General features: G+C 41.5%; 1 protein-coding gene across 2 annotated transcripts; it reads right to left on the bottom strand.

The window, feature by feature from the left end:
* LOC147026289 (uncharacterized) lies at window positions 1-27713 on the bottom strand. 2 transcript variants are annotated; one of them, XM_085881555.1, is made up of 7 exons: window positions 27608-27713; window positions 27306-27467; window positions 25160-25333; window positions 23237-23478; window positions 10598-10796; window positions 3407-3551; window positions 1-281 (listed from the first exon to the last, which is right to left on the bottom strand). In XM_085881555.1, exons 3-7 carry the CDS (start codon window positions 25206-25208, stop codon window positions 251-253), a joined length of 666 nt encoding a protein of 221 aa, XP_085737681.1. In that variant the 5' UTR covers window positions 25209-25333; window positions 27306-27467; window positions 27608-27713; the 3' UTR covers window positions 1-250. The 2 variants fall into 2 exon arrangements, with proteins under 2 accessions (XP_085737681.1, XP_085737682.1); XM_085881556.1 differs by having other exon boundaries at window positions 27306-27663.
* Window positions 27714-27766: the final 53 nt, after the last annotated feature.

Raw genomic sequence — 27766 nt, 5'->3', positions numbered from 1 at the left:
ATATAAATGTAAAATCAAAGTAAATATTTGTATAAATTAACACAATAAAGCACTTCTGACAAATGAAGTCATTAACACGTTATAAAAAAACAGAGTTCCTCTCCGAGGAGGACATTGTCCGATGCACAGTGCTACGACACTGGTGGGTTGGTGGGAAGACGTTACTGTTGGCTGGATCCACCAGCAGCAAGAGCAAGAACAGGTTCTTCTTCCTGAGATGGCTGTCCCTGAGGTTCCTTATTTGGTCTCTTCATATTGAGAGGGAGTTGTCTCTTGAGAATCTGTTGGTAACAGTGGATTCCATACTTTTAAACAGTGCCTATAGCAGCACAGCAAACATAGTACCCAGTCATCATCATTCTGCTTCAACAGGTCTGGGGCTTCATTAATTTTTCCAAGAGCCTCTTTCAACACTGGTGGTGAAGACCTTGTGAGGTGGAGCCTTTTCTGCTGTCTCCTTATCCTTCAATGTCACATGCCTTTCCAGTTCCTGCAGGTTATCATTAGTCACTTTCTCCTTATGAGAAGCCAGAACTTACTCCACCTCCTTGGCAATAACATGAAAAAAAATTTTTTGTCCTTGTCCCAAATTTTTCATCCTGTGTAATAATAAAACCTTGTACTGTAAGACTGTTCACAACATGGTATTGCTGTATTAAATTGTAATGATTTAAAAAAAATTTTTCCACTACCAAGATGGTTAAATGGAAACAAATTCTGAAAGCAAGTATAAGAGACAGTGTAAGATTCATTCCATTTGTTGCTTTTCTTTGCCACATGTGACTGACATATTTGACAAAGAAAATATTGATTATGCAATTCACGAAACTTAACAAAATTGAGGTTGTTTGAAGACTCGTATCGAACATATAATGCACCTTGTCCTCTCGTCATTTACTCCTGGAGGATATTTACAATACCTGAACATGTAGCCGTGGAAATAGAAGGCATTCAAATCTGTTACCTTAAAACTTAGTATAATAGCAAAAAAAAAACAAAAAACCTTGAAAACCAAAATGTATTACTACCCTCGCCAGAGGATAGAGTATTGCATTTGTGTCTATTTGTCTGTCTGTTTGCTTGTTTGCACAGAACTTGAGCAGGTGTATTAATTACATTAGACGTCTATATACCTTTAGAACCCTGAGACCCCGTTAGATCTCTTGGAAGCCTTAAAACTCTAGAGATCATGTAGACCGCCGTTACACCCTTTCAAACCCTAAACCCCTGCAATCCTATAATACCGAGTTAGACCCTTTAGAATCCTGAAGACCCCTCAGACTCCTTCATACCCTTTTAGGCCTTTGGACCTTCACACTTTTCAGACCTTTTAATTCCCTTTAGACTCATTTGACCTTTTTAGACCCCTTCGACCTTTTCAGACCTCTTCAGATCTCTCGACCACACAAAACAAGTCCTGCCGAAGGTCTGCAATTTGATTGTTCTTTCCAGTTACCCTCGCGAGAGAAGGTGGTATTGCATTTGGGTGTGTTTGTTTGTTACTTGTGAAAATCGAAGATGTTTCAAATACATTGGTTGGTTGCATGTGTTATTCTGTCTGTCTGTCTCTGTTTTTATGTTTTGAAACTTAGCATATAGCAAGTACTCACCATCGAGAATGTGTGATTAAAAAGAAAGAAAGATGTCATAGGTGCCTTCATTATGACGTCATGATGGCATACATAGAACGCGACATCCGATCACTATGAAAAATTTTGAAGGTCATCAAAAATTGGCCCACAGGAAAAAACTGATTACGTCATCGGTCACGTGGTTCAGCAGCCATATTGTTTTTTTGTCGTCTTTAAACTTCAAAAATCTCTGAAACGACTGAGCAGATCAAGGCAAAACTTTACACATATGACCACCTATCCATGAGGAACAAAACGTTCACACATATGATGTTTATAGGTCACAACCAGCCATATTAGATTTACCCGAAGGAGGAGAGGACAGATTGTTGGTGCTGCCGAAGTCTCCTTGGCTATTGGGCACAATCCTGGACGGGTCACCACTCCGATACAGTATACCAGCATGCCGGCACTCATTTTGCCGACCTCGGAAGAATGACAGGCCGAGTTAACCTCACCTGGTATTAATTCAACAGCTGAGCGGGATTTGAACTCAGGACCCGAGGATCCAAAGCCCACCACCCTAACCATTAAACCAACACCAGGCATATTTACCCTAAAACCTATATATTAAAAAAATATCTTCTCCAGAACGACTGAACAGATCGAGGGGAAACTTGACACAAATGTTCCCCAAGCCTTGGGGACACCAGAGTGTTCACAAAAAATTGATAGGTCACAACGGCTGGCAGCCATATTGGATTGAGCATTAATCTTAAAAAAATATTTCTCTTGAACTGCTTCATTGATCGACATGAACCTCAACAATCAAGATCTAGTAGTTATGGGCAATATATGTTTTAAATTTCAACCTATTTGGATGCATGGTCTGGCAACCAGAATTATTTATTTTTTTTGATCTGGGTTGTGGGTTTTTTTTAATAAGGCTCATTTTTGCTGTGTCTGGATGGGTTTGAGGGTAGAGGAGTAGCAGCTGAAATATCCTATCCAGGTTCCCCCTGATGACTTCATCTTTGCTTTTTCTTGTTTGTGTTCATTCTGATTACTCCAATGCATGACTGTACCTATTTGGTCTTCAATATGATTTGAATTGAAAATATTTTAATCCCATTCTGAATTCAATCAAGTGTCCAATCAAAGCGGGGTTGCATCAAAGTGGGACGTCTTGGTACCCAGTCATCACTGCCAGTGGTTATAAAGTGTCAGTTCTAGTTTTGTCTCTTATTAATTACGTAACACACCAGTGCACAAACACCACACAAAATGACACAAAAGTACTGGTGAGGGTCTGTAATCTCTAATTGCTCTTTTTCTAAACCAGAAAAGGACTGTGGTATCGCATTGTGGCATAGTAATGTGGTGTCATTCTTCATGGTTATTCTTCTTCTTCTTCATCCAACACAATCCCACAACAAAAGTAAAATGTCAAAAGATGTTGTGATGGCAATCCATGAGGATTGCGGTGTCATTTTGTGGCATCGTAATGTGGTGTCATTCACCTTGTTGTTTTTGTTTGTTTTTTTTTTTTGAGATTTCATCCCTCTGTTTTTACATTTTTTTTAATTTAAAATAGTTTTTTTTTCTTTTGTATATAATATATTATCATATCCATTCTGAAAACATAGTTGCCTGATTTATTAATTTATTTATTTTAATGTCATTGTAATGTAACATTAAAAAAAAATGATGTTTTACTTTGCTGTTTTAAGAAAGAATATTTCAAGCATTGAGAACAATGAAGGCATTCTTGAAAGTTCATGTCATAAAAGAGCATAAAATGGGCCATACAGGTACATCAAGTACTCTGGACTTACCTTGACCTCACCACCACCACCACCACCACCACCATTGCCAGGAGCAGAAAAAGGATGGTAACAAACAGAACACCCCAACGTTGTCTTTGACCTGGAATTATTTCTGGTGTTGTGTTTGATGGGGAAGTTGGTGAAGATGATTGTTCTTCTCATTGTTGGGAAAAGGCAATGACAAAATGCAGAATAAAAGGAGAATTAAAATCCACATCATGCACAAATCCACATCATGTACAAATCTACATCATGTACAAATCCACATCATGTACAAATCGACATCATGAACAAATTCACATCATGTACAAATCCACATCATCCGCAAATCCACATCATGTACAAATCGACATCATGTACAAATCCACATCATGTACAAATCGACATAATGTACAAATCCACATCATGTACAAATCCACATCATGAACAAATTCACATCATGTACAAATCGACATCATGTACAAATCGACATCATGTACAAATCGACATCATGTACAAATCGACATCATGTACAAATCCACATCATGTACAAATCCACATCATGTACAAATCCACATCATGTACAAATCCACATCATGTACAAATCCACATCATCAGCAAATCCACATCTTCCGCAAATCCACATCATGTACAAATCGACATCATGTACAAATCCACATCATGTACAAATCCACATCATGTACAAATCCACATCATGTACAAATCCACATCATGTACAAATCCACATCATGTACAAATCCACATCATCAGCAAATCCACATCTTCCGCAAATCCACATCATGTACAAATCCACATCATGTACAAATCGACATCATGTACAAATCCACATCATGTACAAATCCACATCATGTACAAATCGACATCATGTACAAATCCACATCATCCGCAAATCCACATCTTCCGCAAATCCACATCATGTACAAATCCACATCATGTACAAATCCACATCATGTACAAATCGACATCATGTACAAATCCACATCATCCGCAAATCCACATCTTCCGCAAATCCACATCATGTACAAATCCACATCATGTACAAATCCACATCATGTACAAATCCACATCATGTACAAATCCACATCATGTACAAATCCACATCATGTACAAATCCACATCATGTACAAATCCACATCATGTACAAATCCACATCATGTACAAATCCACATCATGTACAAATCCACATCATGGACAAATCCAAATAATGTACAAATCCACATCATGTACAAATCCAAATAATGTACAAATCCACATCATGTACAAATCCACATCATGTACAAATCCACATCATGTACAAATTTGTTGTATTTTTACTGTTATTTCGTTATCTTTGTGTTTACTGTGTGTTTCTTGTTTGGTTTTGTGTTAACACTTCTCCTAAACGTTGAGTATTCATCGTCTTTTCATCATATCGTGTTTCCTTGAGCCTGAGGCCTACTCCTATTCCCGTGTATCAACACCATCTGTTTGTTGTATTTTCTCCTCATCACCTTCATTTTTCCCCTCCACTATCCCTCCATCAATTCCTCTCGACGAAACCCTCTGTTTCAAGTCTTAAAATAAAATAAAATAAAAATAAGAATCTTTTCCCTTCTCACCTCACTCTCCTGTGACCACGTGACTTCCTCGAGGTACATCAAAAGGAGGTCACGTGGTTACAGGAAGGTCAGGTGAGAAGGTACTTCCTCTTCTTCCACCTTCCCAATCCCATTTTGATTGTGAACGTATTCACCACTCACCTCGTCACAATTTCTTTTTTCTTCAAACTCTTCCTTAATCTTCATAAAACAACCACAAAAAAACCATCTCAAAATGTTTTGACTTCCTCTCTCTGCCATGCTCTTCTTCTTCTTCTTACTCTCCTTCTTCTTCTTCATCAAAAACATGAGTTATTTTCAACCTTTCATTCGTTCCGTGTCGAAAAATTCCATCTATTACAATGTTTCCTTCATTCTCTCAATTCTTCTGAACTCCATCCATCCTCCAATGTATTTCAACAAATCTCTCACCTATAAGTTTTTAAAATCCCATTTCACAAAATGCATGTTTTGTCTTCCAATCTTTCTTTTTTTTCCAACTTCAGTGCAAATTTATCACACCTCTTTAAATCTCCCTCCTCCTTACTCCTCCCCTGCTATACTCCCTCCTTCCTCCTCTGATCTTGCCCCCCATCCCACCTTCTCTCTTCACTCCTCTCCATTGCATCTGCTTTAATAACAGCTCCCCCTCTGGTATCCCAAACTGCTTGGTTTTCAAACATCCATGGGCTCCGTTCCAACCTTACAAGTATCTCACTCTCTCATTCGGTACACTCAATGTCTCAAACATGCTCTCTCTTTCCTCTTATCTCACCTCCCCCTCTTCTTACTCCCTCCCCCTCCCCACCCTGCCAAATCTTGTTCCTCCCCCCACCTGCTCCCAACTGAATCATACCTACACCCAGTCCCATCCTTCTTGTCTCCCCACCACTCCCTTCTCTATCCTCCCTCATGACCATGCCTGCTCTCATCATCTTACCCCTCCCTCTCAAATCAGCCACCTCCTTTCTCTTCAAAACAAACATCTCACTCTTCCCCTCCAAGCTCCCCCTTGCCCATCCCCTTCAAATCTCCCCCTTCTCCAAGCGGCCACCCTCATATCCACAAAGGTGCCTCCTTCCCCAACCCTCTCTCTTCCAACTTATTCCCTCACCTCCTCCAATCTCCTGCTTCCTTATTATTCCCCACTTTAACTCAAACTCATCCCTTCAACACCCCTATCCTGAACCTATCCTGAACTTACTCTTTGTCCTCCTCCCCATCCAACCCTCTCCCCAAGATCTTATGCAGTCTCTGACACACTGTCAACAACTCTTCCTACCTCCACCTCTCATCCCCTGCACCCAAAGCATCCTTCCCTCCCTCTTCCTTTACAGTGTGGACCTCAAATATCTGAGGCCTTCGTTCTCACCTGACTGATCTCTCCATACAGGTTGCCACTGACAAACCAGACATAATCTGCTTTACAGAAACTTTCCTCCTTCAAGACACCTTTGAGTTTCTCTCCCTGGTTATTTCCTCCTCTGGTATGATGCACCCTCACCTTGTCATGGTGGCGGAATTGCTCTGTACCAAAAACTCTATTCCTCACTCACCATGCACTGCCCTCTCTCTCCCACACCCCCGGGAATACCTCTGGTTATGGCTTCCACTCCACTCCCACCTCATGTTTAAATGTGTGTTATACCGTCCACCAAACAGTGATGATTCCACTTACATCTCGCTCTCAGAAAACATGGACCAACTTCTATCGTCTCATCAAACCTCTCTCTTCCTCATATGTGGTGACTTCAAATGTCATCACGCCAGTTGGCTGGGGTGGGTACCTCTCTCACCTGCCATGGCACTTCAGCAAAGGATTTCTGTGACTCAATTGGACTGACACAATCTGTCAACTTCTTGACCTGGTTCTCAGCCAACGGACTCCATCTCTTCTGGATTTGATTTTGACCAGTTTCCCAGAAAATGTCTGCTGTTCTTCCTCTGCTCCAATTGGTTCATCTGTTTATATACTTGTTAAAGTGGACATCTCCCTGGCCATTGCAAGAGAACCATCTCACCGCCGACGAGTCTGGCATTTCACTCAAGCCGACTGGCAGGGACTTCAAGCAGCCATCAAACTTCTAGATTGGTCTCCCATCTCTACTCTCTCTGAAAACTCATCCTGGGAATTCTTTCGAAGAAACTTGCTCTCTCTCATGCACAGATTTATCCCCTCTCATCTTCAGTTGTCCTACCCTTCCTCCCATCCATGCTGCACTGAAGCTTGTAGTGAGTAAGTTCTCCTGAAACAACTTGCCTTTGTCTCATGGAAAGCAAATTCAACTGAGGGTAATCTCAGTTCTTCCATAAAGCTCGGAACAAATGTGTATCTACCCTCGGGAGAGCCAGAAAACAACATCTTTCTCATCTCAAGTTTGAACTCTCAAACCTCTCTCCCTCCTCCAAATCCTAATCGTGTCAAATCAAATCTGTTTCTGGTGTATGTTCCCCATCCATCCCCTCGCTGACCTCAAATGGTCGCACAGTTGATGACACTGCATGGGAAAAGGCTGAATGCCGAAACTCTGTGTTTGCTTCCAAATCTTGTGTCCCAAACCCATCGCTTTCTGTACCCACCTTAACCAGTCGTACCCAACTGTTCCTGGACTCTGTGTCCTTCTGTCCTGACAAGGTGGAGAGTTTGCTGTCAAACCTCGACACAGATTGTGCAACCAGTCCAGACGCCACCAGCCCTCATGGCTGCACCAGCCCTCCTAAAAATCTGCACTGCTGTTCTTGCTCATCCTCTCTCTGGTCTATTCACCCTCTAATTTACTCAAGGTCATCTGTCATCAGCTTGGAAATCAGCAAAAATTACTGCACTGCATAAAAAGGTGCAAAAACAGATCCCTGCAACTACAAACCAATCACCCTTCTCCCAATCATCAGCAAGGTTATGGAATCCATCATCGCTTCAGACATTAAATCTTTCTTCTTCAATGGCTTGATTTCCGATCATCAATTTGGATTCACACCAGGTCACTTGACCCTGGACTTGCTGCTCCTGCTCTCTCAACAATGGATGGAGGTCCTCAATGCCAGACATAAGATCAGAGCCTCTCCTGAGATATATCGCGTACTTTCGATACGGTATGGCACCCTGCCCTGCTCACCAAACTCTCTTCTTATGGTATCCAAGACAATCTCCCCTCATGGCTCGCAGACCTCCTCTCCTGTTGCAATCAATGTGTCGCCTTTCATAGAATGCTGTCCTCCCCTCTTCCTGCTCAGGTCGGGGTTCTTTAAGGCAGCGTTCTGGGCGCTGTTCTTTTTCTGGTTTTCATCAATTATCGCTCGGTCTCCCTGGAAAATCCTTTACCTCTTTGCTGATGACTCCACCCTCTTCCGTACCATCTGTCATCCCTCAGACCGGCAAGCAGCAGATTCTTCGCTCACTGCAGATCTGGATAAAATCACAAGTTGGTTCAACGCTCAGAACATGTCTTTGAATCATGATAAATACCACACTGTCACTTTGTCTCTTCAAAAAGACAATTTGAAACCCCCCTATCCCCCCATCTACTTTCTCAACAATCCTCTGGAAGAAGTCCTTTCATTCAAGCTTCTGGGTCTCACTATCTGCTAAGATCTTTCCTGGGAAAGCCACATTTCCAACCTGGCCTACAATGCCAGTCGCCGACTGGGAATCCTCCGTCGTGCAAAGTCCTTCCTCGGCCCTCTTGAGCTCCTGACCACTTACAAAGCTTTTGTCCGTAGCCTGATGGAGTACTGCTCTCCCCTCTGGGCTGGTGCTCCCGCCTCATACCTTTCTCTGTCTTCTACCGTCTCCTCTCCTGCCTTGCACCCCCTGCTCTGTCTGTGATCGCCCCTCCCCCCATCCTGCAGAGTGCTCAAGGTCCACCAGCAACCCCCTTCTGGTGAAACTACCAAAATCAAGAATCACTGCTCACCTTCACTCTTTCATTCCTCTTTTTTTTCTGCCTTTGAAACAAACTCCTGCAAAAAAGCTGTTCACCACCATGTCTTATCTTACTCCTTCCACATCCTTGATCTTTTCTACCCACATTAATCCATTCCAAACCCACCTCCTTCAAATTCCCTGCTTTCCTTCCTGAAAGTCCCTGTCGTGTCCATCTTGTTTACCCCGTGGACCCCACCCCATCCCTCTCCCTTCCACAGATCATCTAATGTCTCTGTTCCCCACTGTTTTGTGCTTCCCTCTCCCACCCCTCGTGTCTCCTGCTCCCCTTGTTATACGTTCTGTGTGTTCGCTCTCATCCGAGCCTCGACATTGTATACAAAAATAAAATAAACAAATGAATCAAACGAGCAATTGATGTATCCTTACGGACAGGTTGATTCGCCACTTTTATAACTTGTAATACTGCCTTCCACCACGTGGTGCTGTACAATACACATCCCCATGGAGAGAATTGGGTTCCTCCCCCTATCCTGAACTTCTAGGACTGATTTTTTTTTTTTTATCCCCCATAAAATGTTCCCCAGATACTCCGTGAGTACAACCAGTGGTTTTAAATATTAGGAAGAGATCAGGAGTGCATGAATCAAACAAACGAACACACAAACAGACTTCTCTAATTTTGTATTATGCACAATGCCAGGAATGTAATGATTCTTCTTTCATGTTCCAATTTGACTGTCTACCTCGTGGCACTATGATCCAAAGGTCAAATAAATTGTCCCTTTTGTCCCCTGTCCTTTGGATGGTGATGTGTATGCGTGTGTGGAGCTCCGTCAACGACCTGACAAACTGGGATAATTCTATTACGATTTAGAAAAGTCGAATCTATTTTTCCCCATCTCGTTGAGAAAACAGAGCATATATTTTTTCTTTTTTTTTTAAATCTCAAACTTAAAGTTTTAAAAATAAATATTTTTTAGTTTTTGTAAATCTCAAACTGTTCAATGTTTAACCTGGTGGAGGTAGTTGGGGGAGGCATTCGCTCGACTGGTGTCTGTGTGTACTGTACGTCTGTATGTCCGGGACCTACTCCAAAACCCTTGAGCCAATCGGCACCAAATGTTCAGGGTATACTCAAGGGGTCCCTACTTGGTTTTCCACAAAATATTTTTTCAAAAAAACATTTCCAATTTTTTTCGGGTTTCTCATCAGGTGTTATTTGTATTATTTGTGCCACAGCACATTGAACACAGAGAGTGGGTTGAGTAGAGCACTCCCACACTGGGCGTGGAAGTACCTGCCAGTTTCGAATGACATTCACCAAAAAATTTAATAAATAAATCACAATTTGCCCTATTTTGGTGGAAACAATTACAATTTTAAGCAATCATTTGAAGTTATATTTTTGCACATTATCAGCAAAGAAATTGTAATATTATTGCAAGTATTTTCAATTAACTCGTTACAAAATCAGTTGTGATACAAGTTGTGCCTGTTTGGCACTTCCACTTGAGTGCTGATCACACATTACAGGGATCCCACAAACTATGATAACTTTTTAAAATTTTTTTAATACACCTGTAATAATTTTCAAATGGACATTGCTATCTTGTCATGTTATTGTCTGCGATCGATTTATGTACAACTCGTCCATGACTCTCAGATCATTGCAGAATAAAAATAATTGTGAATGAGCTAAATGAGGCAAACCAATGCGTTAGTTCATCAACTACTGACCTGGTGCAAGGACGGTCATATTGACCTCACACAAAAACTCCTTCACCTCTGGTAGTATCGTGAGAGTGCAAATGTACTTTCCAGTATCTTGTTCAGCAACATTATTGAAGGAAATTGAAGCATTTCCTTTGGAAGCATCTCCCACAAGTTCCACCCTGTTCACCTGTGAAACAATTTCCTGATTCTTGAACTGCAAAACCTGGGAAGACAAAACCATATTTGAAGGTTATGTTGAAAGCTTTTTAATTTTTTTTTTTTATAAATATGGATTGAAATGCAAATGAGGTTTTGAAAGATGATATTTACCTCTGCCACCAAAAGTGAAGGAGGTTATGTTTTCACTCATTTCTGTCTGTTTGTATGTTTGTCTGTGTGCAGGATATCTCAAAAAGTTGTGGACGGATCTGGATGAAATTTTGCGGACATGTTGGGAGTGTAACAAAGAAGAATTCGTTCTATTTTGTTGAAGATCCGAATCCAGATCCGGATCTGATAAGTTTTTAAGTGATTCCTCACCATTGAGAGATCGGGCTAAAAATGATACATAGCATGATATCTAAAAAAGTTGCGGATGGATTTAAACTAAACTTGGTGGACAGGTTGGGTGTGCAGCAACGACGAATTGCTTCGATTTTGGTGAAGATCCGAATTCGGATCTGGATACGATAGTTATTTAAATTTAAAGTGATTCTTCTCCATTGAGAGATAGGGACAAAAACGATATAGTACTGCCTAGCATGATATTTCAGGCATGAAATGGGCCCGACATGTTCTCGTGGATCAGGCATTGTGTGGTGGAGGTATGTGCTCTACCAAGTGCCTTTCTAGTTAATGATGAACTTGCTTGTGGACTTGGCTCAATTCGAGGTGCAGTGCGCAGTGGTTCGCCGGATCAGGCTGAGTTTAGTCTTTGTGCTTGTGGACTCAGCTCGATACGAGTTACAGTGGAGTGGTTCAGCAGGGCAGGCTGCGTTTCGCGCCTCGGGCCTGTGGACTCGGCTTCGTTCTCCTTTGTGGGTCGGCCCTGCATGGCAAAGAACTGGCGGAGCAAGAGTGTGAGGCTTGGCAGAGATTCTGAACAAGGAGGATTGTGTGTGGCACTCCCGCGAGGGAGTCGAGTGTCTAACTGAGTCGAGGTGGTGGAGATGATGCAGAGAAGGAGGTTGGAAGTGTTGTGTGTCGAGAGGTGGTTCATTCTTTCAAAAAAGTGGAAAGGCCACAAGATTACCTATAGATGTGGACAGAATAGAACAGAATTGGATTTGGTGGTGGTAAGGAAGCAACAGTTGTGGAGGGTTAAGGATTGTAAGACAGTGATGGGAGAACATGTTACCACCCAGCAAAAACCTGTGGTGTTGTGGTACAGATGAAGAAAAGGAGGGAGGTTAAGAGCAGGGGTCAGAAGATTATTAGGTCGGGGAAGTGTAGGGGCAATGTCATTGTAGAGTACCAGGAGAGGGTCAGGGCCAGGTTTGAGTGACTTAGCAAAGAAGTGGTAGGTTTGGAGGAGGACTGGAAGAAGTTCGGAGAGGCATTTAGGGGAATTGCAGAAGTTTTGGGTGGAAGGACGTCAGGAAAGGGTGCATCATCAATGGATAGAAACCACTAATCGGCATACATGAAGTGTACAGAAATGATAATTTCAGTGGGAAAAGTTGGAGTCAGTTAGACAAAGAGGCTGCTGAATGGATGTATGAATGAGGGTTCAGTTGCGGAAGATTGGAGGACAGGGTTAATTGTGCTGATGTGGAAGGGGAAGGGCGATGATCAAGATCCAGGGAAGTACAGGGTACATTACGTTCCTAAGTCATGTAATGAAGGTGCTGGAGAGGATTCTGGATGGGAGGATAAGGAAGAGTGTGGATATGGAGATCAAAGAAGAGTAACAGGGATTTAGAAAAGGTAGGGGGACGATGGATGGGATATTCATGCTGAGACAGCTGGTGGAAAAGAGGTTGGAGGTGCAAGGTGGTGCTAAAATTTACTCTCAACCTAAAACAGTCAATCGTCCTCCATCATCAGAAAATGTATCGTGAATCGTGAATGTGGAGGTGGAGAAGGTGATGAAAGAAACGGCATCCTAGAAATGCAAGTGCACTGTGGGCAGTCCAGTGACGATCACCGGGCAAAGATCACCAGTCTAGCCATCGAGACCAGACCCCAGAACGCAGCTAACGACCAAGCTTGAAAGACCTGTCAACGAAAGCACAGTGAGGGACTTCAAGAAGTACCAGCACCAACTAAACAGTCAAGGTGTTGACATGCTGGAAAAGCTTCGGCAGCAAATGTGAGGTAGGCTCGTTCTTCTTTGCAGAAACTTGGACGCAATGTTTCAAGAGTACATCCACGGCATACGACTTGCAAGGGGGGTCATCAATTGGCTGAATGTCATAGCAGCAGGGTGGGCAATCATAATGAGTGAAAATTGGGAAAAATCAAAGGAGTCTGGGGGTTCAGTGAAATTCTTGTTTCAGTGAAATTCTGTGCCCCTCTACCAGCACCTCGAGCTGACCAAAGCCTGGGCGAACTCGGTACTGTTCAGGATAAACTATGTGCGGAGGAAGGCAACTGAAGCAGCCTGTAAGCTCTCCGTTAACTTTGAAGGTGTGAAAAGCAAGTTCCTGGGAACTATTGCAGAAATCGTCAGAGAACATGACATTCTGATGAGCTGGTCCTGAACTGGGACCAGACAGGAGTGCACATAGTCCATGTGGGTAAACGGACCCTGGTTGAGCAGGGCTCAAAACGTGTTGCCATAACAGGGTTGGAGGACAAGAGAATGATCACCACTGTTGGCCCAGTCTTTCAGGTGAGCTCCTTCCACTGCAAGTCCACCTTTCCTGAGTACTGGGACATCTGGCATTCGTGAAGCCATTGGTCCAATGGCGAGACTATGGTCCACTATGTGGAAAAGGTCATCGTGCCCTACATGGAAGATAGTAGGGAAAGCCTGAACTTGCCTGCCGACTGCCCAACACTTGCTCTCTTTGACGTCTTCAAAGCACACCATGCGGATGACCTCAAGCAATCTTTGAAGGATGTGAACAGCCATTGGAATCACATGCCTGCAAGTTGTACGAGTGACTTGCTACTGCTTGATGCCGACGGGTCTGTGAACGACATGTTCAAGCGTGAACTGAAGCAGACCTACGTGCAGTTCTACTCGGGCACCATCGCTGAGGGCTTGATGAAAGGAGAGAGCTTTCAGGGCATCAAAGTTGACATCTAAGAGCATGAAACAGCCCCTTCATGCCAGGTGTCTTCTATCAGCTTTCAATACAGTGTTTAAGGAAGCAAGATGTCATCATGCAAGACTGGCGGAAAAAGTCAACACAGCCCATGTAAATTAGTTGAACATGAACCAGCACCATTCCGGTTTAAACTTTGATCTGAAATTGTTCAACGTCCCATCACGTTCACCATGAATCTTCTGTAATTTCACTTGTTCTTATAAATATATCAGTGATTCCCCTTCAATGTAAATCTGTTTTGTTTTCATCCCAAATTTCATGTCTAGAAAATAATTCAGCACAGAACTCCCAGGATGCTCGTTCCACAGCGTCATGTTGACAAGTGTAAACCATCAACGAGCAATGCCATCTTTAATTTTTCAAGTTTGTTTCGAGTGCTGAATCAAAAATATTTCATGCCTGTTCCTATTGACATATTGTACCTTGCTAGTAGTTTGAAACTTATTGACAATACAAACTTGACGGAGATACACAACAAATGTATAACACTATTATGACAATGTAAATAAATCATTTTGAAACAACTTTGTTGCTTGAAGTGTATGCAGTATACGTGTGTTGCAACATTGAAGGCTGTTAGCTATCACCATTCTGTTCTTGCATAAGGCAGCTTGGCTTCCAGGTAGCTATCATTTCTTGGAAGCACAGCTGTGCTGCTGATGCTGTGCCCCTCTACCAGTACATTTCTACTCATTTCACCAACCTCAAAAGGATGGCAGGCGGAGTCAATCCCACCTGGTGTTAATTTAGCAGCCAACAGGGCTCAAACTCAGGACCCTAAGATCCCAAGCTAGCCACCCTAACCACTAAGTGAACATCAAGCTTATCACCATCAATATACCAGTACTCGTATCAGATACTCATGGAAAGAGTCAGTCTTGTCTATTGGGTTGGAAAGGGAGCAATTTAGTTTGCAGTCAGATAATTTTGTGGTCGAATCCATCACCGCAATCATAGCAAAAACTTAAATATGTGCAAACTTTTCTTGATTCACAGCTTTCAATCATTGCAGCAGACGTTTAGACTCATGTTTTCTTGAACTCTCTGAACTATAATGCTCATACTTTGGCTTCTACCCAGATAATTTGATGCCAAATAGACCGCCTCGATGCAGCATTATGGGCCATGGCTCCAATTATGACCCACGAGCATACATCATGGTGTCCTTCTGCTTGAATCGAGGAATGTTTATTTCCCTTAAAAATAGTTTGCTGTGTTGCTTTGTTGTATCAATCTTGTTTTACCTGACTGTCCAAGTGTTTTGGCTCTCTCGTTTTACTTTTTCTCCCATATCAGGGAGAGAGAGAGAGAGAGAGAGAGTTGATGGTAATTCAAGTAATTGTACTGCCAAAGTGAAGGGGCTAAAGCTGGAAACTTGTGGAAATGCCTTGGGGTGACCATTTAAACCAGAGATGGGAACTGGGTAACCTTTCCTAGTCTGAGGGCTGTAAGAGCTGTTCTTAAACTTGGTGTGGGACGGATATATGCTTTGTGATTTGTTCGGAATATAAACAACACGTATGCAGGTCAGAAAAAAAAATAATGACCGTTTTTACAGCCATTTTTCCCTGCTGTGCAGGGGTTTGGCTTTTTCTTGAGGCAATGTTTTATGGCCGGATGCCCTTCCTGACGCCAACCCTGGTCGCCTCTTACGACACACAGGGATATGGTACACCTATTCTAACCGGGGCATACACCGGGACCAGTACACTGGTACTCATTTCGCCGACCTCGGAAGGATGACAGGCTGAGTCAACCCCCTGGTGTTAATTCAGCAGCCAACGGGGCTTGAACTCAGGACCCTTGGATCCCAAGCCACCACCCTAACCACTAAGCCAACACCAGGCTTGTATGCAGGTCAGTAATGCAAGTATAATCATTCTGACTTTCTGACCTTCACCTGAATAGCACAGAACTCTGAGTCAACTTTCCAATTCTTCAAGCTTGCATTTCAATCAACCACGGCCGACGATAAAACAAAATATTCACTTATTTCACCGCTTTTTATGTCGAACCGTTCAGACTTTTTACCTCTGCCACCGAAGGTGAATCGAGGTGACGTTTTCACCCGGATTTGTCTGTCTGTCTGTTGTTTGTGTGAGTAGGATATCTCAATAAGTTATGGACGAATTTGGGTGAAACTTGGTGGACAGGTTGTGTGTTTGACGAGGACAAATTGATTCGATGTTTGTGAAGATCCGGATCTGGATCTGGCCTTTCAGTGGGATACAAAACGTAAACAGTTTGGTGTTTAGCCTGGTGGAGGTATGCACTCCACCAAGTGTTGTTCTAGTTTTTAAAGGCTATGGTAAAAAAAAAGTTGTTCTTTTATCTCAAACCATAAAGTTGTACACTGGTAACAATACGTAGTAAGATAGAGCATGTGTGTCGTTGGGAATCGAGACCTTCCTGTTTTCCTGTTCACTTCCTGCCAAGACTGATGCTATCACTTGCAGTGGTGAATATGATTATATGCAACTTATGATGATTAAAGAGGTTATAAAATTTCTTGGGAAATAATTTTTATGATTTATAAAAAAAATATTCCGACATAATCTGTCTTCTTTTCCTCTGTGTGCCATATGGCACAGTTTCATTGGCTTGGTCGCTGGGGGTTACAACCTGGATGGGTCGCCACTCCGACGCAGGATACTCGACTGCAAGTGCAGGAATTTGTAATTGGGTCATGGTGCTACCGATAGCTCACTTTCTCTTTGCTAAGGACAATGTGGGGACTTTAACGTCCATCAACTAAAACTAATGCTGGCAAATGGGACATCCCGTTGAACGACCATCTAAGGGATGGAGCATACATTGATGAATCGCCATGCAAGCAAAACACCAGGATGGCAGTTTATATCTGGGTGGAGATTAGAAGGCAAGCTAAACAGCTCAGGCTGGAGTGAGCCAAAGCAGTGTTTTGGGCCCAAACTCATTCGTAATTTTCATCAACGATCTCTCTGACTGAAGAATTGCCTTTATCTCTTTCCTGATTTCACCTTATGTCATCGTTCAGACAGGAAGGCAGCAGCTTCTTCAGTAGATGATAAATGGGGCTTCTGGGACATCCATTCAAATGAATGGGGAAAAGGGAAAAACTCTCTGACTCAAGCCCTAAAAGCTCAAAATAGGAGACTGATTTTCTCCCCAGCTATCTCCTTCCCTCCCATACAAGCTATTGTAAAATGGAGACTCGTTTTCTTCACACCTATCCCCTCCCCCTCCCATACAAGCAAATGTAAAATTGAGACTGAAAGATTGAGACTTACTGATTAAAGCATTTCTTCCCTTTCATATTTTCATTCACTCAAAGAGCGAACCACGAATATTTGTCCATGTTCTACTTTAGGGAATAACTTAATTTTCTTATGACATTCATTTCCATCGAGTATATTGTTACGGTTCTAGGAACCATATGCATACAAACATACAGGTGCCCCAAAGTTAGTTATGCCGTTAAGTATATGTGTAGATAGAACCCCTCCTTGTGTTTAGTGGGAAATCAAAGGCGTGCGTTGCGATGTTTTTTTAGTTAGATTAATAAATCTTTATATCCCCTCCATTATGAACCACAGTACCTCCCTCTCGCATGGGCTGAACAAACGCTTGTTCGCCTCCTTGCCCAACCGGCGACTCGCTGTCCGATGGAAAATCTTATTGCAGTAGTTCCTTTTTGGCAAGTCCGCATGTGTGGAGTGGGCGCGCTTCCCAGTATGGCCGAAATCCCACCCAGAAAGGGCAGACCCATGGAAACCCTGCCCAATCAAGGCGGACAGTGACGTCAGCTTCACCAAGGCCCCTCCCCGCTGAGGGAGATCTATATATTATGAAGTGTGCTGAGACAGTCATCGGTTGAGGAGCGTTGGGAGGCTGAGAGAATTGGAGGGTTCGTTGGTAAAGGCTGAGAGGGTCGGAGGGTTCGTAGTCTGGTGTGCTGAGAGGAAAAGCGAGTGAGCTGGAAAGTGAGTCGTCTGGTGAGCTGGAAAGCGAGTCGTCTTGGGAGTAAGCTGGAAACCCTGATCCCCGCCTCAGACTCCGCTCTACTTGACCCGGGCTCCTTCACAGACATGGTCTCCACGCGGGCGGCCGTGGACCGAGCCGCACGACCATTGACAGGTGCCGCACCACGGAGCATTCCTTTCCCCGGAACTCAGGTACTAAGAACTGCGACCTCAACTCCCTCCCTCCCTGGCTGAAAAAGTCCTTTGCCATTCAACTGGGTTTATTTTGTCCGAGTGTGTGTCTGAGTGTGTGGCGCCGTCTTTAAGTAGAAACTGTATAAGTTATTCGAACCTTGTAAATCTTGCCTGTATTATTCTCGTGACAAGTCTGCTTTATAAGTTGCTGTAAAATTGTCGCACTACATCTCTCTCATCTTCCCCTGCATAACACCCCAATAAACCTGTTACCTGTACCACATAACTTTCCTCGCTTTATTGTAAATAAATTATTGTAGAAATATGTTCCCAGTTCGTTTTTGTCTTTTCCTCCATTGGTCCAGCATGGTTCGGTCTTTATCCCCGATAATCTGTTCATTCTAGCCGGTACATCCTTGGTAGTTCCGCTCAGCTGCATCAGATCTGGAGTTGGTAGTTGGTAGAGTGAACCGGATCGGGCAAGGCGTACCGAGGGCATGGTTCCCCGGAAGATGACACCACGTGGTTAATTAGGTAAATTGGTTCAACACAAAAAGACCCGACACTACGTGGTGGAGGTATTGGCGTCCACGGTCGGTTAAGCGACCCACCGCCTCACGGAGTTGTCCGTGAGCGACGGCCTACAATTCCGGGAGTCTGGTGGGAGATGACATAACTTCCCCCACCTAGCAGTCGCTCTTGCCACCGGTCTCCGGCCCGCAACAATATTCACAAAGAATAATTTGGAACTTGGTTCTTGGTATGTGTCTTTATTGAGCAGAAATGAAATGATAAACTTCTCTTAATGCTCTTATTTGACCACCTCCTGAGCCACATATCATTTTGAGATTGTAGTAAATTGTTTTTCCATTGTTCAATTGATAACCATCAAAGTTTTCAGTCCATTCAAGGATATTAATTTTTTTCTTAACATCCTCCAACTTATTTGTAATTAAATTTATCCGCTTATTTGTTTTATCTACTTTTATCCGAGTTATTTCTTCAATAAGACTTATTTGATATTTCTCACATTATTTATGTTTCCCATTTAAATACCAAGGCTGATTTCATCTCCAGTCATTGGTTTGGTTATTGCTTGGTTCTATCATTTATAAATCAGTAAAAAGACAGCAGTAGCCTGTGAAAATTCCCAACCCAATATCTTAACACTTATACTTATAACCATCAAGGAGACTATTGATTCCATTCTCTAAAATATATCTTTTATCATCAAAAACTCCTAATGCTTTCTTATTTATCTCTTCTGTATATAATTGATGTTTATAACTTCTTATTGTATTCATTTTTCTGTACTCGACCTTCTTTAAGGTTAAACAGTTATAATAATGTATAAACTTCATTGTTTCCTTGATTATATTTTTCTTTATTCCCTTTAGCTTCTTATCACACCTTTCAATGTTATTATCATCAATATACGTAAAAGCATAAGACTTTGATCTCAATCCTATAAATTCACTTATGACCTTCCCACCCAATTCATCTTTAAACTTACCAATAACCTTTTTACTCTTTGATGAAAACAACACATCACCTGAATTATAATTACTTGTATCATATACATCAATATTATCAATTATATCCTCATACACATCACTTGTCTTAATTTCTAATATAAAACTATCTGTATCCATATATAACAATGACATTATCCTTATACTTTGATTTTGAATTATTATAGTAATAGTCATAGATTAACAACTTTGACAAGTCAAGAATTGTTGTTCCTATATAAATAGGTTAATCCATTTCAATACTCTCTTTTTTCAAATGAATAGCACAAAAGTTCTCTGAAAACACATCCGCTCACTCAAAACTTGGTCTATTAAATAACTTTGAAGCCTGTTTCGAAGATGTAGCAAGTCTTATGTTTTGTCGATTCCTAACATTTTCCAGTCTTTCCAAATACAGCATTATTCATAAATTTATAAAAGTCCTTCTCAAAATTTGTTTTTTCTTCTGTTCTTTTTGTATTAAAATCAATATACTTCTTTAACCAATGACTGTTTAAATTTCACAATCCTATGAATTTTCCTCACTCTCAATCCAGCAGATAAATATTGTCTCAAGTTTCTTTGATGTAAAACATAACTTTCTTTATCATTTAATGTAGTAAGTAGTTTTTCTGTAGATTTACCTTTGATATTAAATAACTGTTGGTAATCACTTAACCATTCTTTTCTTAGACTTTATCAGGGGCATAGAGTAGGTCTTTATGTTTGTGATGAAGTTCTTCTGGATATTTTAAATCAACCTCAAAATAAAAAAAACCAATGTCACCCGCAGGGTGACCCGTATCTTGCCAAAAGGTGACCACGTGTGACTTCTTTAAGGTCACACTGAGGTGAACAGAGCTGCTATCCACCAGGAGCGACTCCTTGAGGAATATCTGCCTACGAGAGATTCCAATGAGAATCGTTATACAGAGTAACCATGAAAAATCTGCTTTTGCCTCATAACGTCACCAAATGACGTCATAATGTCTCAAGCTTGACATATCTAGAAAGCACTCATCGAGGTGTTCAATTTGAGGTACTACACGATATGGTTCCTAAAACTTGAAAATTTGACCTTGGGATCAAATGTGTTTGACCTGAGGCGCTAACCATGAAGGTCAAGGCCAATCGCCACCAAAAATTAATCAGCTGAGCGCCAGACCATGAACTATATTCCAATGAAGTTTGAAGACGATCCGATCAAAATTACTCAAAAAATAAGGGTTTCGTCGACTCCCCTGATTTGCGCCAAACTGACCTTGACCTTTGACCTTGACCTTCAAAATTTTATGCGCTGAAAGGGACCTCCCATAGGCCTCTGATATGTGAAGTTACAAAAATTTCCAATGATAACTGTGCTCTGCAGAATTTTTTATACGTGATTACAGAGAAAAAACAAACAAACAAAAAAAAAAACATACAAGCTGACTAACATATCTTGCAAAACTTCGTTTTGGCAAGATAATAATATCCAACTTTAGCTTCATCCAATTATTTTTGAGAGGAGACAACAATGTCTTGTAAAACTTTTTCATAATGTTTTTCTTGAACCCATTTAAGTTTTCCATAAGGTAAAGATTGAGACAGAGCCCACCCATAAAAATTGTTAGCACCATAATACATCAGGTAAGAGTTGTCCTCATTTTTATTATAATCAGGAAGATATTTGTTATTTGCTTTGGCATATCTCTTGGAACATACTTGAGATATTCCTCCTCTTTTAGCCTTCTATATCATTAAAAGCATATCTATATCACTGATTAATTCCAAATTCTGTGTTGTCATTTTTAACAGAGCACTCCAAGCCAAACCCAGGGCTGTGTAATAGTGAGCGGGGTCTAATCCATAAGAATTTTTTTTAAGACAGACTGTTCTAAAAGTTTCAAACACATCAGCCAATAACAATACATCAGTTTTACGATACAAATCATGATATTCTCCAAGATTCTTTATATTAAAAACTTCTCCCAAACCTTTTTAGCTTGTATATAATCTCTATCGGAAATATGAGTCTTATTCAACTTGCTATAGAAACTTTCCCTTGAAGGAAGTTGTGTTTCTTTAAACTTCTCAAATGAATCCATGTAGTCATACGGATATATTCCCTTTTGTAAAAAAAGATCAATCTCTTCTTGATTTGAGAAATGTGATTTAAGATTCGGTAAGTTTTTAATAGTTGATGCTAAGTTAGATAATGGACTTGCCATAAACTTGTATGGGTCAAGAAATCTGATATGGGTTATGGGGGATGTATGAATTGTTTCTGTGAATGAGATGTATTTTTGATCTGTGTTAGGAATGGCAGAAATATCTCCAGATATCTTTGAAAGTTCATTTATAAATAGGTGTGACATAGTGAGCATTGTTGTGAATAAAGATAGGAATAAAATTTGGGGGCTTGTAATTAAGATTACAACGGGAATGAGCTGGACCTCTATATTTTCCAGTAAGATGACAGTGATCCCTAACTTTGACCTCTCCCTCAATTTTCTCCTCACAAATATGACAGATACTGTTCTTTCTAAATTCCTTTTTCTTACCCTTTGTTAATGACATTGGTTTATAGGTTTTAACTATTATTTCTCTTCGTCTTGTACAGTCTTTTTCCAATCGTCTTACAAACTCCTCTGAGGTATCTTCTCCTCTATAAAGTTCGAACTTGTTGTATTCATCAACAACAGATGATTTGATATAATAACAGAAACCACAAGGAGTATGTTTTTGATATTTATTTATGTATGATTTATTTGGATTTGGAGAAACAGTATCTATCTTTTCAAGGATACTTTCAAAATCAGCATATATCACAGACGGATGTTTTATAGATTTGTTAAAATCTTTGAATGACAAGTTTGAACCTGCTTTTGGTAAATTGATTATGGTTGATTTATGATTACTACGATATTTTGAATGTTGATTTAATCGTTTTTTTGTGTGAAAGGAGGTGAGACATCTCTTCCAAGGATACATTTTACATTTTCTGTTGTTGTTGTTGTTGTTGTTGTTGTTGTTCGTCTTTCGGCTGCTCCCGTTCGGGGTCGCCACAGCGGATCATCCGTTATGATCCGCATAATGATTTGGCACAGGTTTTACGCCGGATGCCCTTCCTGACGCAACCCTGGTCGCCTCTTACGACACAGGGATAAGGATTGGGTTTCACCATGATTCCGGGCTGCCCTACACCCTCTCATAGCGTGGCCCAGCGCAGGGCTCCCGTCCTTAAGTGATCCTCCAACCAAAGCCTCCGAGTAGCCGGATTACAGGCGCACGCCACCACGCCCGGTTATCCAATCTCTTCCCTCTCTTCAAACCTTGACCAAACACAGGCTGGTCAAACACGGTGTTACGCTGCCACATTTTAAGGTACTAGTAAATAACCTTATCACCGGTAAACATCCAAGCCTGATAATGTTTCCTTATTGCAATAGCAAGTGTTCTTTATATTTGGTTACAAATTAAGAGCTCAAGTTAACTGTGCAAGTATGTATTTGATGGAATTGTCAGCTCTATGTTTGGAGGCCAGTGTGGCCCAGTTTCCATGGTGATGGTGTCAAATAATTGAAGTTTTATGATCATTTTGAATATTTGTTTGTACTTCCAGACACCAATGCCACTACCTTCTTTGTTCACTATTAAATTTTGTAACATTCCATATTGTTGCGTTGTCATCATCATTACCCCGACTTCACGACATTAACAATGATCCTCACACAAGTAGAAACAGAATTTAATACAAACCGTTGCAGATCCAAAACTCCAAATGAAATTCATCTCTGATTCTTCCTTCAGTGGGTAAGCACACGGAAAACGTACAGTCTCTCCTGCATCGGCCTCAATGTTGAGCACAGGAGTCGCTTGTAGAGCCATCTTCAAGGGTACCCGTGCACTTCCTTCCTTCTGCACATCCCTCATTGAATTTTCATTACTGTGTTTTTCAATTTGCCTCCTGACAGTTTCTCCAGGTGTCCATTCTTTCACACCTGGTGGAAAATGTAGTGCAGTATTGTAGACGGTGTTAAGTACTCCATGATATATGCATGCATTTGGAGAAAGATTGTTGAAGTGAATTTCCCATGAAAGTCCATTCACAAAATAATCGAACAAATCACAAATGCTAAATGGGGGAATATAGCAACAATGCTTCCGCACTCACCTGGTAGAACCAGGGAACCACTGGTACGCGTGGATGACCCACAAAATATGTAAATTAGCCGATGGTTTGAACAAACTTGTGAAAGCGTTGTGCAGTGATGATTCCTACCAGGTTCTATCTAAATGGGGTGAATACTTTTTGAGAAGAAGTCAAAAGTAGTGACCCCAGAAATAGTAATGACTTTTGACCTTTAAATTGACCTACTTAATATGCAATTTTTTTAATGGGATTTGCAAGGCATCAGGAGGTCTTTGGTGTTTGGAAGAATAAAGAAAGAATCAGCAGCCTCTTCCCTCCCTTCGGACATTGATAAGATCACAAGCTGGTCAAACACGGTGTTACCCCTCCACATTTTAAGGTACTGGTAAACATCCAAGCCTGATAATGTTTACTTATTGCACTAAGAAGTCTTCTCGCTATCTGATGACGAAATAAGAGCTGACTTAAAAAAAAAACCAAAAAGAAAACAAAAACATCAGGGCTGGATGTTTACCCCCTCCCCCCCCCCCCCACAAAGTTTGGTGAAAATAGGATAATTAGTTTTAGCATCGTGGGTGATGAAGGTTGTACTCAAGTTTCATAGAAATCGTGTGTTTAGTTTCAGAGAAGATCCGAGTGTTTACATACTCACTCACTGACTGACTGACGGAGGGACATGCCACAATGCTAATACTTCACCTGAACAATTTTTGTTCCAGGTGAGCTAAAAATGTGAAACACATAAAAATAATTGTGCAATGGCAAATAAATGGCAAAGCACCCACAAAGCCAGAGAGTTCCTTCGATTGTGGTAAAAACGGATGGAATTCTCGGAATCCATCACTTGAAACTTAAAAGTGAACGTGACATGGAAATAATGGAATCATACTACGTATCATTAGAGACGTTTATTTGTTTATTTATTTTTTTTCCTCCTCGTCGCACCATTGCCTAAGGGGGCACGGCTGTGCTGCTGATGCAATGCCCACTGTATGTTAGAGCAGGAATTTGGAGTTTGTTCAGGGTGTTGGCGATAGCTCACCCACTGCGGGCACAGCTGTTAGTCAGGGGGATCTTTAACGTCAACCAAGTAATGACGGCAGACGGGATGGGATGCCCAGTTTAACGTCAATCCGAGGGACGGCACACGCACTGATGTCTTCGCCTGCATGAGGAACACCTAGATGATAGTTTATAGCGAGGCCAATATTCAAATCGTTTCAGACAAAAGAGCAAATACCTATTTTGGGGGTTCAAAAAAACCCCGTAGACCACCCCCTAATGAGTACAAATTTTGATGTGGTCAATCCATCTTCGTTTGGCATCGGATATGAAGCTTGTGGCCAAGTTTCATCAAAATTGTGTGTTTGGTTCATGAGATAATGACTGACGCGTTTACGGACTCACTGACTGACTCACTCACTCATTCACCTGTGGACACTGCTCGATCGCATAAGCTCACCTGACTAAAGTCCAAGTGAGCCAATAACATGCAGAGCCATTATGCCGCACGTACCATCAGTACGTACCTTGACAAATAGACAGCAACATGATGAGAGGGGTCAACATATGGTTCATGGCTTTGGATTTGATGCAAGTCCAGGCAAATAATTAAACTTGGTGCAGGTCCAGCAAGTAAGTTGGGTGACTTCAAGGCCGGTGCAACCACCAGGCAAACTTGGCGGTCGCCTGGAGTGGCAAAACTTTGGTGGGATGGTGGGGGGGCAAAAAAAACTGAATGAAATATTCATGAAATGACATCAATGAAGAAGCAGACTTTCACAGTGAGGAATGAAAAATCTACATCTACTGATTATACATCACTGATATCTGTAGAGATGATAGATGTATGTTATTCCGGCCTCTGTTCAAATAATATGTCATTTTGGAAAGTCATTTATTTTATTCATACTAATGTTGGAAGCATCCAGGCTCACGCGGGGTAGTTCCGTGGGAAAGTCGGGCATGGCTGGCTTTAGCGGTCATGACACACAGGCCAGTGGTCATGGCAGGGAAAGCAGGCAGGTGATGGTGGTACAGGACGATAACAATGGAATACAGCCGGCTTCGCTCTAATCTGTCTGAACCTAATCTATTTCCCTACCTGATGACCTGATATATCAATTCTTGAAACCTACTCAGGTCCCTCTAAGGTACATTAACCCCTGGTTGTTTCACTGCATTAATGCATTTTATATCCATTTTCGAAAGTTAATTGTGGTGGAGGTAGGAAAGGTTTGGTCGCAAAGCTGAAGGGTCGTCTCGGGTGCCTGATACCTTTGCACCGGTCCTGGTTGACTCAGTGCAGCATCTCCACTACATTCATTTTCACTCCGAGAGTATGGCAGGACATGACTGAACACTTCATGTATAATAGAAACTGCAAATACCTTCAGAAACAACGCTGGTCGCTGTACTGTCCTTGGGCCGTTAAAAATGTTATGGGAATGAAATACAATAATCTGAGACATGTCGAGTTTCTTACTTTTAAATATATAATTCACATAGAGTTAGGAAGAATAACATTTTCTTTCGAATCATACAAACTGCTAATATCTATTAGTATTGATATTAAAAAAACCAAAACACCTGTGTATTAAGGATGATTTTGATCGAATACCTGGTTTGTGGATTCATTTTTTGAATTTTTTCAATCTCACAACATGAATAACTGGAATAGCCCTCGGTAGAAAACATGCATACCTTCACAGGGCTGAACAGTTTACATTTTGGATGCCACTGACAGGTGAGATCTGAATGCGGATGTTCACCAAAATTGAATCAGTTCTTCCTTGTCACACACCCACAACCTGCCCACCAAGTTTGATCTGAATCCATCCACAACTTTTTGAGATATCGTGCTATATATCGTTTTTGGCCCTATTTCTGAATGGTGAAGAATAACTTAAAAATCCTAGTAGTCGGATCCGGATCTTCACCAAAATCTAATCAGTTCGTCCTTGTCACACACCCAATCTGTCCACAACATTTCATTCGAATCCGTGCACAACTTTTTGAGATATCCTGTAAACAAACAAACAAACTAGAAAAAGACATCGTGAAAAATCCACATCCTCTCCAAAGTTTGCCACAGTAGTTTATAGTTTATCCGGATATAAGTAAATCAGAAAAAAATATTTGAGGACCATCTGTGTTACTTATGCTTATGGAGAAGGGGGGGGTGAACACTCAAAGTGTAACCCCCCCCCCAAGCTTGTCTCCAACTAATTTCTCTACATTAACCTCTAAAAGTAATTTCCTTTGTCTACCAGCTATACCTCTCCTCCCATACTCCTCTTTCCCCAGGTGTCCTGTCTTCTTCTTCCCCCTTTCTCACTTTACCAGATAGATACATGAAGTAGCCGACCTTCTCGTACATCGGAATTCCTATTCCAACAGTTTCTGGGATCATTTATTTATTACGTACAAAAATGTGGTGAAAACTTTGACCCCTGCATGGTCGGTCCTCAATGCCCCTCACATGCCCCTAAGACCCCCATCTTCACTCAGTGCTATGTTGTCCTAACCGTCCTGACCTCCACCCTCCTCTCTTCCCACATTCTTACATCATCCTAGCATCGTCCTAATTCCTTCTCTTTTCGAGAACACCATTCACCATGCTAAATATAAGGTAACAATGCACAATATTTCAACATTATCCAGTACAGTACTCACCAGAGGATATTCGTGCCTTACTTGTCGCCAGGTCTTTTCTCTCGTCTCTCTTGTACTTTGACTCTTGTGCAATGGTGATTGAATTGTACCTCCCACCCACGAACGGCAATAAGAATTGCAGGTATGAGTGACTAAAGCCTCAGGTATTTTTGTGACGTCATTCTGGATATGACAGTAAAAAAAAAACAGAAAGAACCATAATAAATCAGGCATTTCAAATGTTGCTGGATGTGACTCTCCCCTTTTAGCTAAATTATTTATTTACCGTTTCTGCATTCAACTAATGTTAGTCTATCAATTACCTGGCCAGCCGGTTCATGAAGACTCGGGCCAAGCTTCCCCCGGCCGACCCCACAACTCAGAAAGTCCTCAACAGGCTTCCACTCATAGTCAGTCACCAAAACCGGGACGGCAACATTTTTTTTAAACCAAAGAATTTTGTGGACATACCGACAGGTGTG

Source organism: Eptatretus burgeri, chromosome 5 (genome assembly GCF_056783735.1).
Source record: "Eptatretus burgeri isolate ZD-2024b chromosome 5, Ebu_testis_v1, whole genome shotgun sequence".
NCBI lineage: Eukaryota > Metazoa > Chordata > Myxini > Myxiniformes > Myxinidae > Eptatretus > Eptatretus burgeri.
This window is presented reverse-complemented; position numbering and strand designations above follow the sequence as displayed.

What these genes read in the sequence shown, in the direction of transcription:
- LOC147026289 (XM_085881555.1), bottom strand. Translation starts at nt 25,208, where the DNA reads ATGAACCATATGTTGACCCCTCTCATCATGTTGCTGTCTATTTGTCAA. An exon ending in GGAGTTTTGGATCTGCAACG is followed by an intron (nt 10,797 to 23,236) that starts GTTTGTATTAAA and finishes TTGTCTTCCCAG; the next exon opens with GTTTTGCAGTTCAAGAATCA. An exon ending in TATGACCGTCCTTGCACCAG is followed by an intron (nt 3,552 to 10,597) that starts GTCAGTAGTTGA and finishes AACAATGAGAAG; the next exon opens with AACAATCATCTTCACCAACT.